The 12,390-nt window shown below is 36.4% G+C and overlaps 1 protein-coding gene across 1 annotated transcript in view; it reads left to right on the top strand.

Annotated features, from left to right (window-relative positions):
- Positions 1-12,390, top strand: part of LOC124608242 (ARF GTPase-activating protein GIT1) — a 222,306-nt gene that overhangs the window by 85,837 nt on the left and 124,079 nt on the right. The window contains exon 4 of the mRNA XM_047139971.1: positions 1,565-1,695. Within this exon, the coding sequence (XP_046995927.1) occupies positions 1,565-1,695 (131 nt within the window). The remainder of the gene's footprint in view (positions 1-1,564; positions 1,696-12,390) is intronic.

Here is a 12,390-nt window from a genome sequence, read left to right on the forward strand (position 1 = left end):
AGAAAACGATTTATTGACAAATAGTTACTGTGCATTCAGAAGTCTTGTTCTTGTGATACATGACTAGCTCTTTACTCATATGAAGTAATGAGTACTATTGACAGGGAATCTAAAGTTGATCTCATATTTCTAGATTTCTAGAAGGCTTTTGAGATTGTGCCTCACAAGCAAATTATAATCAGATTGCATGCCTGTGGAGTGTCTTATCAGTTGTGCGACTGAATTCATGATTTCTTGTCAGAAAGATCAGTTCGTACTAACTGATGGAAAATCATTGAGTAAAACAGGTATGAAATCTGGTGCACCCGAAGGAGGTGTTTTAGGCCTTGTGCTGTTCCAGATCTATATAAAGGATTTAGGAGACAATTTGAGGAGCCCATTACATTGTTTGCAGATGATGCACTGTCTAATGAAGGTATCAGAAGATCGAAACTAATTGCAAAATGATTTATACACAATAGATGTGTGGTGCAAAATGTTACAATTGGCTCTTAAATAATGAAAAGTGTAGGGTCAGCCACATGAGTACTAAAAGAAATCCATTACATTTCAGTTATTTGATGAACCACACTAATTTAAAGTCTGACAGTTCAGCTAAGTACTTAGGGGTTACAGATATGAGTAACTTGAGTTGGAACAATCACATACATAATGTTATGTGTGGAAAGTGAACCAAAGACTAGTTCATTGACAAAACACTGATAATATGCAACAGATGTGCTAAAGAGACTACTAACTACTTATCTGTTCTCTTCTGGAGTATTAGTGTGCAGTATGGGATACAGTCAGATGGGATTGACGGAGGACAATGAAGAAGTTCAAAGAAGGGCAGCTCATTTTCTGTTATTGTGAAATAGGGCAAAGTGTTTAATGTATACGATACATAAGTTGGGGTATCAATCATTAAAATATAGGCACTTTTCATTGTGGCAAGTCTTTTCACAAAATTTCAATCACCAACTTCCTCCTCCATATTCACCCTCCTATGTAGGGAGAATTGATCATTGTAATGAAATAAGAGAACTCGGAGATTGCACCAAAAAGTTTGAGTACTGGTTTTTCCTGTGCACTGTTAGTCTGGAACTGTAGAGAAATAGTTTGTAGGTTGTTTGATGAAACCTCTGCCAGGCACTTATTGTGAACTGCTGAGTAGTCTTTAGGTATAGAAAGGAGTAGCTGGTAAGCAGTAAGAATGGAGAACATAACTGAACCTGCCATGAGGTTGATGAATGAGAGAGAAAAACTGTAAAGCTACTGGTGATTAGTGTTGCAAATTGTTTCTCTTTTTCAGAAATTGTCATCATCTTAGTACCTATGCCTAACACTGTGACCAGAAATTGAATATAGTTATTAAGTCTCGGTCCGGCACACAGTTTTAATCTGCCAGGAAGTTTCATATCAGTGCACACTCTGCTGTAGAGTGAAAATTTCATTCTAGAAATATAGTTATTGTTTCACTGTAAACAGAGTTGTGGCTCAATAGATCAAGTAATATCTTGTGTTGTGAAAGTGTGTAAAATGCTGGTACTTAAAATTTAAAAAAAATAATTGTTTCATTTCTCAGGAGAAGGGTACAACTCCTCTTCATGTAGCTGCAAAAGAGGGACAGACCTGCCAGGGAGAGCTGCTTATTGCGTGGGGAGCTGATCCTATGGCTCCAGATGCACATGAACAGACACCAGTTGACTATGCAAGGTATGTGCATTGATCTAGACAGAAATGGTATAAAATAAATGGAGTGCACATATAGGATTTTATTCAGTGGAAAAGTGCATGATTGTTGCTGATAGATCTCCTACAGTGATATTCATTCCATTAGCTATGTCTCATTTCCTAAGTAAATTGGAAAATATTGTGTAAACTACACAGTGCTGGAAGATGTTTTCAGGCAAACAAATAGTAATTGAGTTGTTGTTTGGCTTCCAGTCGGAAGACTCATTTGGTGCAGCTCTCCACACTAGTCATCCTGTGTAGGCCTCTTAATCTCGGTATAATGACTGCAGCCTACACCAATTTTAACTTGCTTACTGTATTCATGCCTTAATCTCCTTCTACAAGTTTTGCTACCATTAATGGGTGCCTGCAGAAATTTATCCATTGGGGGGGGATTGCAGACTTTAAAATTGTCACTTTTGGGTATAAATGAGTTGGTCAGTTTCGAGAAGCTGTTGTATTTTCTCCCTGTGATCAGCCACATAGTGATACAACTGCCTAAATGAGAGGTTTTGTGGAATCGTAGGAAACCATTTCTAGAACTGTGTGAGAATTCTGTAATGAATAAAAACTCTCTGCTCTAGATTTCGGGAGCGGGAAACAGTCCCCCCATGTCCGCCCTAGCATATGCGTATTGTGTGTCCTATCAGTCGATCCATTCTTTTAGTTAAGTTGTGGCATACATTTCTTTTCGCCCCAATTGGATTGCATGCCAGGTCATTAGTTGTTAGATTTACCCATGTAACTTCTTATATTCTTCAGTAACACTTCATTGGAAAAGCTCCTATTCTCTTCTTATCTGAACTGCTTATTGTCCAGGTTTCAGTCCACACAAATATCTTCAGAATAGACATCCTATCACTTCAGTGTTAACAAATTTCTCTTTTTCAGAAGTGTTTTCTTTGCTGTTTCCAGTCTGCATTTTATATGCTATCTACTTTGGCCATCGTGTTTTATCTTGCTGCCCAAATAAAAAATTCATCTACTACTTTTTGTGCCTCATTTCCTAATTTAATTCTCTCAGCATCACTTGATTCAGTAGGGCCACATTCCAGCACCATTGTATTACTTTTGTTGATATTTGTCTTACGATGTCTTTTCAGGTCACTAACTGTTCTGTCTAGCAACTTTTCTAAGTGCTGTGTGATCTCTGACCAAATTACAGTGTCATCGGCAAACCTCAAAGCTTTTATTTATTCTTCTTTAATGGCAGTTAATTTCAAAAATTTTACTTGGTTTCCATTACATCTTCCTCAATTTACATCTGACTCTCATAACAGCAGTCTGGTTTCTGTACAAGTTGTAAGTAACATTTCACTCTTTGTATTTTACACCAGCTCCTTCAGAATTTCAAAGAGTGTATTCCAGTCAACATTGTCAACAGCTTTCTTTACATCTACAAATGCTATACATACAGATTTGGCTTTCATCAGTGTATCTGTGAGATAAGTCATAAGCTCATTACGGCCTCGTGTTTTCCTAAACTTCTCAGAGACTACTTTCTACCAGGTTCTCCATTCTTCAGTAAATAATTCATGTCAGTGTTTTGTAACTATGACTTATTGACTGTTTGGTGAACAGCGGTAGAATAGGGAGGCGGGCATAAAATATAATGGAAACTGATTAATAATTGCTGTTTGAATAATTAAAAATATATATATATATATATATATGGAAAGAATAATTGGAAGAAATTGGAAGGTACAAATGTCCTGAGTGAACTGTAACTGGCACTAATATCAACAGACCTGCAATATTCAATACACTTAAGACCAACATTCTTCATTGAAATTTACATACTTCTCATTATTGCCATTGTGCATAGAGCTGGTTATTAGGATACTGTTACTGGATCACCCTTCCTCTGCTCACACAAAATCCTTGTCTGCTTCGATCCTCTTGATGCAGGATACTCGGGGTGGGTGAAATGATGAACAGATAGGGTTCTGTATATAAATATCCATATACCAACTTTGTCTCCCAAATTGCTTTTGTAACACTTATTTAATGTACGGTTAGAATACACAGTTTTGAGTAATACTAAAATGGTGCAACTCGCCATACCCTCCGTCCACTACCACTTATAGAGTCAAACAGGTGAAGATACAGAAATTAATCAATTGAAGAGCGTATCTCTACATTTTATTTATTTATTTATTTTTTTATCCCAACATTATCGCTGGTACAAAATATAACTTATATATAAGAATGAGAGAATAATAATAATAATAATAATAATAATAATAGCCCCTGGAAAAGATAAAATAGCAAATTTCTGGCTAAAGAAGTTCACCTCAACACATTCACATCTAACTAAATTATTTAACAATTACATTGCAGACCCATACACAGTCCCTGATACACTTACTCAAGGAATAACTTATCTGAAACGTAAAGATCAAGCAGACACAGCAAACCCAGCAAAATATTGACCCATAACATGCCTGCCAACAATTCACATAATATTAACTTCAGTCATTACACAGAAATTAATGACACATACAACACAGAACAAAATTATAAATGAAGAACAAAAAGGCTTCTGCAAAGGAGCACGAGGATGTAAAGAGCAACTGATAATAGATGCAGAGGTGACATATCAAGCTAAAACTAAACAAAGGTCGCTACACTACGCATACATTGATTACCAAAAAGCTTTTGATAGTGTACCCCACTCTTGGTTACTACAAATATTGGAAATGTACAAAGTAGATCATAAATTGATACAGTTCCTAAACATAATAATGAAAAATTGGAAAACCACACTTAATATCCAAACAAATTCAAATAATATCACATCACAGCCAATAAAGATTAAGTGTGGAATATACCAAGGAGACTCATTAAGTCCTTTCTGGTTCTGCCTTGCTCTGAACCAACTATCCAACATGCTAAATAATACAAATTATGGATATAATATTACTGGAACATACCAACACAAAATCACACGTTTGCTATACATGGATGATCTGAAACTACTGGCAGCAACAAATCAACAACTCAACCAATTACTAAAGATAACAGAAGTATTTAGCAATGATATAAATATGGCCTTTGGAACAGACAAATGTAAGAAAAATAGCATAGTCAAGGAAAAACACACTAAATAAGATTACATGTTGGATAACCACAGCGACTGCATAGAAGCGATGGAAAAAACAGATGCCTATAAATATCTAGGATACAGACAAAAAATAGGAATAGATAATACAAATATTAAAGAAGAACTAAAAGAAAAATATAGACAAAGACTAACAAAAATACTGAAAACAGAATTGATAGCAAGAGACAAGACAAAAGCTATAAATACTCATGCTATGTCAATATTGACCTACTCATTTGGAGTAGTGAAATGGAGTAACACAGACCTAGAAGCACTCAGTACACTTACATGATCATAATGCCACAAATATAGAATACATCACATACATTCAGCAACAGAAAGATTCACATTAAGCAGAAAGGAAGGAGGAAGGGGATTTATCAACATAAAAAACCTACATTATGGACAGGTAGACAATTTAAGAAAATTCTTTATAGAACGACCAGAAACTAGCAAAATACACAAAGCAATCACTCATACAAATACATCTGCTACACCATTGCAATTTCATAACCACTTCTACAACCCTTTAGATCACATAACATCAACAGATACGAAGAAAGTAAATTGGAAAAAGAAAACACTACATGGCAAGCACCCGTATCATCTAACACAGCCACACATCGATCAAGACGCATCCAACGCATGGCTAAGAAAAGGCAATATATACAGTGAGACGGAAGGATTCATGATTGCTATACAGGATCAAAGAATAAACACCAGATATTACAGCAAGCATATTATTAAAGATCCCAATACAACAACAGATAAATGCAGACTTTGCAAACAACAAATAGAAACATCACATCACAAGCGGATGTACAATACTAGCAAACACAGAATACACCAGAAGACATGACAATGTAGCAAAAGTAATACATCAACAACTTGCCATACAACATAAACTAATAAAACAACACGTTCCCACATACAAGTATGCACCACAAAATGTACTGGAGAATGATGAATACAAATTAAACTGGAACAGAACCTTAGAACAGATAAAACAACACCACATAACAAACCTGACATCATACTCACCAATAAAAAGAAGAAATTAACACAACTAATCGAAATATCCATACCCAATACAACAAATATACAGAAGATAACAGGAGAAAAAATTGAAAAATACATCCAACTGGCTGTAGAAGTCAAGGACATGTGGCATCAGGATACCAATTATACTGTCAGCTACAGGAGTCATACCACACAATATCCACCAGTACATCAGCGCATTACAGCTACATCCAAATGTATGTATACAACTACAGAAATCTGTAATTATTGATACATGTTCAACTACCCGAAAGTTCCTAAATGCAATGTAACATATACCGTGCAGTTAAACGGAAGTCACGCTTGATCAAGGTCCGCGTCACTTTCCATTTTTGACCAGACATAACCTCTGAGAAAGGAAAGAAATAATAATAATAATAATAATAATAATAATGATAATAATATGATCCATTACTAATTGCACCCAACTGTGCACTGACATCATACAGAGGTGCACAGTGTCTGGGCTTATTTCGCTTTTTGAGGATGGATAACGCTGGCCGATATGGGCATAGCCTTTATTATTCAGCTGTTGGATTTATCCTATGTAGATATCAATTTATAAGGGCATGTCAGCTTCCCTTAGCGCACGCACACACACACACACACACACACACACACACACACACGCGCACACACACCTAAGTTTTCCTAGGTAACAAAGTGCTTGCTGTAACTGCATAGTCCCATTATTGTCAATAAGTGTCTGCCTAGTGTTTAGTTTGCGAAGCCTGCGCGCCCAGATCAATGTCCATTACCATCCTAGTTCGCACTCTCATGTGTAATACAAAGTCAGTGTGTCCATTTTGTGTATTCACACTAACCTTCACTGCAAAAATTCGTGTAGCTCATGTTCAGCGGCTTGATCCTTTGTGAAATCTTCAATGCGGTGACAACTGGTTTCCATAACAGTGGCTCGAGGAATTTATTTCACCTTGTCGCTCACACTTAGTCAGTGGAAACACCAGTCGTACATCAGACACCCATTGACAAGGTAAGTTTCTTGCCACTCTTACGATGTTGTTGAGCACAGAAAATTCATGTTACATGAAATATTGTCATCTTTAGTTTACTTTGTGCACTCCCGTGTATTAACACACACATTTAACACTTTGCAGGCAGTTTTCGTATGTTTTAGCATTTTGTTTTTGAGCGTCTTTCATACCGTTGTATTACACAGAGTTTCTGTGGTGTCCTTTCCACATACTATACAGAAAAAAATACAACTGCAGAAATAAACTTATGCTATTCATTTGCTGACATGCCATTATTGTTGCTTGTATACTTTATAATCTGATTGTCGTTTTGTTTTAGTACATTTTGCTAAATATAATTTCGTTACATTGTTCAATTCAAATTATATGAGTACACTTTTTACTCTTGTTTGGTTTTACATTATTCACATAACATTCATACAATAATGGATTCAGTTTCCTTTTATGGCATAAATTAACATACATCTCATTCAAATTCACAGTGGCTTCTTGTCAGAGTATATTTGTCAATTTCAAAGACTTAAAGAAGAAAACTATAGTCGCTACAATAGATTCTACGCACTGCTCAAATAACTACGCATGGCCTTTCCTCTCTAGCATTCTCCAGAAAGGATCTACTCACTACAGGATGATGAAAGTTCACGGAAAGGGATTTATGTGCTCAGTTATGTCTCGTTGCTGGTCTTAACTGTGTTCCCCAGAACAAAATAGTTTGTTGCAAATCTGACGATGCCAGTTGTATCGAATACTTTTTCAGTGTTCATTTATTTTATTTATTTATTTCATGTTCCGTAGATCCAGTTAATGAGTCAATCACAAGGATATGGAACGTGTCAAATTGTACAGGTTTTAGTTTAAACTTACGATAAATACAAGGGCAATTCAATGCCAAATTGTACACAGTTTAAGTAAGACATACTATAAATACAGTAATAGAGACAATGTCAGCTAGATAACATAACAACCATTTAACAGAAAAAGGAGTTTCAAATAAAGGTTAAAGATAAGAGCACAAAGTTAAATCAGATATTAGGCCTACAAGAGTAAATACAGGTACAGCCAATTTGGTGTTGCAAAAAGTGTGCTAATGCTCAAATGCACAATAAAATCAATTGAACTACTTCTAGACACAATAAGTTTAGTGATGGTATACATTTTCTTTCAGATATTCATCCACAGTATAAAAAGATTTCTCTGTCAGGTAATTGTTGTGACAGTGCCAAGAGATTTAAAAGTGCCGCTACGTCAGTACGCGAACACGGCGATAGAGGCGCTCCGCAGCTCGGCCGAGCACGGGAGCGCCACCTGGCTATGAACGGCGCCGGCCGCATGTCACGGCACGGGAGTGGAGTGACAGATTCGGAGTTGGAAGCATGTAACTCGCTATTGCTCTACGTTGTATATCCATACAATGTATTACAATTCAAGGTTATAACAGTAATCTTTGAGAACTTGTTTAAATTTTGGCAGTTCTGTATGAACACATTTGATATGTAGTGGTAGAGCATTGAACAGTGTAATGCTGGAGTAGGAAACTCCTTTTTGTACCAGAGTGAGACGTTTCATTTCGAAATGTAGATTGTTTTTGTTTCTGGTGTTATAGCCATGGAATTTACTGTTGTCTTGGTAGATAGAATAATTTTTGCACACAAAGGTCAGCAAGGAAAAAATATACTTTGAGGCAGTTGTTAGGATACTTATCTTCCGAAACAAGTGCCTGCAAGAGTGTCTTTGATGGACCCCACACATTATTCTGATTGCTTTTTTTTTAATGGTGAAAACTTTTTTTGCGAGTGGTTGGTTCCCCCAGAATATGATAGCATATGACATCAATGAGTGGAAGTAGCCAAAGTAGGCAACCTTAATGGTGTCAACTTCAGCCACTGAAGAAATTACCCGTAATGCAAATGTTGCCGAGCTAAGTTTTTTACATAGATGAAGAATGTGAACTGACCAATTACATTTACTGTCTATGTAAGCACCCAGGGATTTTGTATCTTCAACTTTCTGTATTGGTTGATCTCTACATTTTATGTTAATTTCATCGAGATTACTTTGTGATGTATGGAACCTCATATAATGAGATTTATCTGCATTGAGTGAGAGACCATTCGAGGAGAACCAATTTAAGATGTCATTAAAAACAGTATTTGTAGTTAGTTCGAGATCGTGATCAATCAAATCGTCAGTTTGAATTGTGGTGTCATTGGCAAACAGGGTAAATTTGCTGTTTGTCTCAGAACAAAAAGGAAGATCATTAATAAAGATGAGGAAAAGCAGTGGGCCCAAAACGGAGCCTTGAGGCACACCACACGTTATCGTGCCCCATTCAGACGAGGCAGGTTCTCCAGAAGAGCCATTTAGCATTACAGTCTGCTTCTGATCCTGTAGATATGATTGTAGCCACAAGCCAACAGTACTACCTAAACCATAGTATTCTGCCTTTTTCGAAAGAATTCGGTGGTTTACACATTCAAAGGCTTTTGTAAGATCACAAAAAACACCCACTGGAGACATTTTTTTGTTAATTGCTCCCAAAACTTGGTTGCTGAAAGAGAATATTGCCTGTTCAGTACAAAGACCGGCACGAAAACCAAACTGATTTTTTCTTAAGATACTGTGGAAGTTGAGATGGTCTACAATCCTCCTGTGCATGAGTTTTTCTAGAATTTTTGAGAAGGTAGTTAATAGGGATATTGGGCGATAGTTTGTAACGATGCTTTTATCACCTTTTTTAAAGGTTTGTCAGGGACAATCCCTTCTTGTAGGGATGTATTGTATATGTTGCATAAGATGGGACTAACAAATTTATAACTGTGTTTCAGTATTTTATTAGAAATATTGACCACACCAGCAGAATTTTTATTTTTTAATGATCTAATTACTCTTATGACTTCGCTCACAGTAACTGGAGGTAAAGATAACTGTGGGATTCTGTTGCTAGTAGCTTTCTGTAGGAGGGACGATGATTCTTCCATAGAACCATTACAGCCTGTCTTCTCTGCTGCTCTCAAAAAGTGGTTATTAAATATTTCTGCAACCAACTCATGTTTCTTTATGATACTGTCCCCTGTTTTAATCTCTACCTGAGACATGTTCCCTGTTGTTCTGCCAGTTTCCCTCTTTATTACATTCTATATAGTTTTAATTTTATTTTCTGAGCTTTCAATTCCTGATTTTATGCACATACTTTTAGATTTATTTATAACCTTCTTGAGAATGCTACAGTAAAGCTTGTAGTGTTGTCGTTTCTTTGGATCATTACAAGTCCTGAGAGAACTGTATAACATCCTCTTTGTTCTACAAGATGTTATTATCCCTGTAGTGATCCAAGACTTCTTGGCATTGCCTATATGACTATTTTTGGGAAAGATGGACTCAAATACAGACATGAATTCATTTAAAAATGAATTGTACTTTTTGTTTACATCTGTTTTCCTATAAACTGGGCTCCAATCTATCTCTTTTAGGCTGTCATTGAATTTTAAAAGGCCCTGTTCATTTATTATCCTAAAAGATTTCCAAGAATGCTCGGAACTGTTGCACACACTGATGTAATTGAGCCTAAGCAATTGACCACCATGATCAGAAAGGCCAAGGATTGGATGTACAGTGATCTCATTGCATTTAGACTTATCTATGAATATATTATCTCTCAGACTTTTACTGTTAACAGTAACATTAGTCGGGAAATCTGCTATTGCCATCAGTTTATAAGACTCCATTAAATGTTCTAAATCAGCTTTACTATAGCTCTCATTTAGGATATCAACGTTAAAGTCACCAGTAATTATCAAGTTCTTGGACTTTGAGTACAGTATGGATAATAAAGAATCTAAGTGCTTAAGAAATACATTCAAATTCCCTGAGGGAGATCTATACAGTGCTAACACTACAGCCGTGAAGTGATTTACATTAATCTCAAAACCACATACTTCAATTTCTTGCTCTATAGAATGGCTCTTTAAATCTAATGCATTGTAAGAGATGTTGTTTTTTACATAAATTACCACTCCACCTTTTTCCATAATGGTTCTAGAGTAATGCGCTGCCTGACAGTAACCACGTAGCTGTAACCTTTCAATATCTTTCACATGATGTTCACTAACACATAATCCATCAGTATCTTTTATTCCTTGTGGTTCCTCTAACAGAACAGTAATGTTATTTACTTTATTACCAAGTCCTCCCACATTTTGGTGAAAAATCATTTCTTTGGAATTAGAGACAGATGTAAACTTTTGCCTAAAAAATTATCTGTAGCTACAGACACAGTACATTCATTACTAACAATTTCCTGAAACATTTGAGTTTGAAACCGAGTCTGACTTGATGGCTGGAGCCATTTAAGTGTGATTGGTTTCAACTTTGGGGTACATTTGTGGACTTCTTCCAATATTTTTGTTTTTAAGAGGGTACCTAATGCTTGTTTTGCTGATCTGTTCAGGTCCATACCATGTCTTGTAAATCATTCTTGTCCAAAAGTGCTTATATCTACAACACAAGTATTGTTAAAATGCTTACACAACTTTGCTAACTTAGAGTTCGTTGTGAGATAGCCTCATTTACACAGGACTGTGGGTTTAAGTCATGTCTCTTTGGAATGTTCACAACAAATACCTTAGACTGATGAAGCGCTGATATTTTCTTCCTGAGTGACTGTATGACATCATTCCCTTCGTTGCAGGCAACATTGTTTGAGCCACCTATTAAGATTAAACACTCATTTTTTACTTTTTCAGGATCACACCCCGCTACAACTTCTTGAAGTTTAGCACCTGGCTTCACAATTCCACAAACATCGGCAGCATTAAAACTGCTTTTCACTATATCAGCCATGCCTCTACCATGACTATCAACGAAAATGTGAAGACGATTTGTTGATGTTTCACTCACAGCAGACTGGATCACACCACTGCCACTTTCATTGCTGTTAACTGAACGTTGTGGCTTTGGAAGATCAAACCTAACCTTTTTCTGATAGTTTATCGGTACACTCTTCTTACGATTGTTTTCACTTTCTGTGAGACTATTACTAGAACAAAGTACATCAAAATTGTTTACATTCTCAAATCTCTAAACAGTTGCTGTAGACGAAGTTTTAGTGCCGAATGTTTGATGCTTGTTGTGTACTACCTTCCATTCTGATTATTTATCAGCGTCATTTTGTGGCAATTTAGCCATGTTCTGGCGAAAGTTTTTGTCCTTCTGCCTGTCTTGAAGCAATGGATCCATGTTTCGCTTCGACTTCAGTTCCACTCCTTGGCCATTGTTAAGTGGTATGACAATGGCGAAGGAGTGCTTGGTCGAAAGCTCGTGTAGTTTTAAGCAATTGACGCAGTTGGAAACCTGAGAGCATTTTATTCAATGTTATCACCGCGAGACTCTGCATTCATACACCTCTTTCATATATTCAACCACGTATTCATTTACTTCAGTGTGCAGTCGTGCCATCACAAACTCATTTAATGTCATGTGTGCATCTCTGCTTACCTTGTAAATCTGAAAGATAAAGTTCAT

Source organism: Schistocerca americana, chromosome 1 (assembly GCF_021461395.2).
Source record: "Schistocerca americana isolate TAMUIC-IGC-003095 chromosome 1, iqSchAmer2.1, whole genome shotgun sequence".
NCBI classification, from domain to species: Eukaryota; Metazoa; Arthropoda; class Insecta; order Orthoptera; family Acrididae; genus Schistocerca; species Schistocerca americana.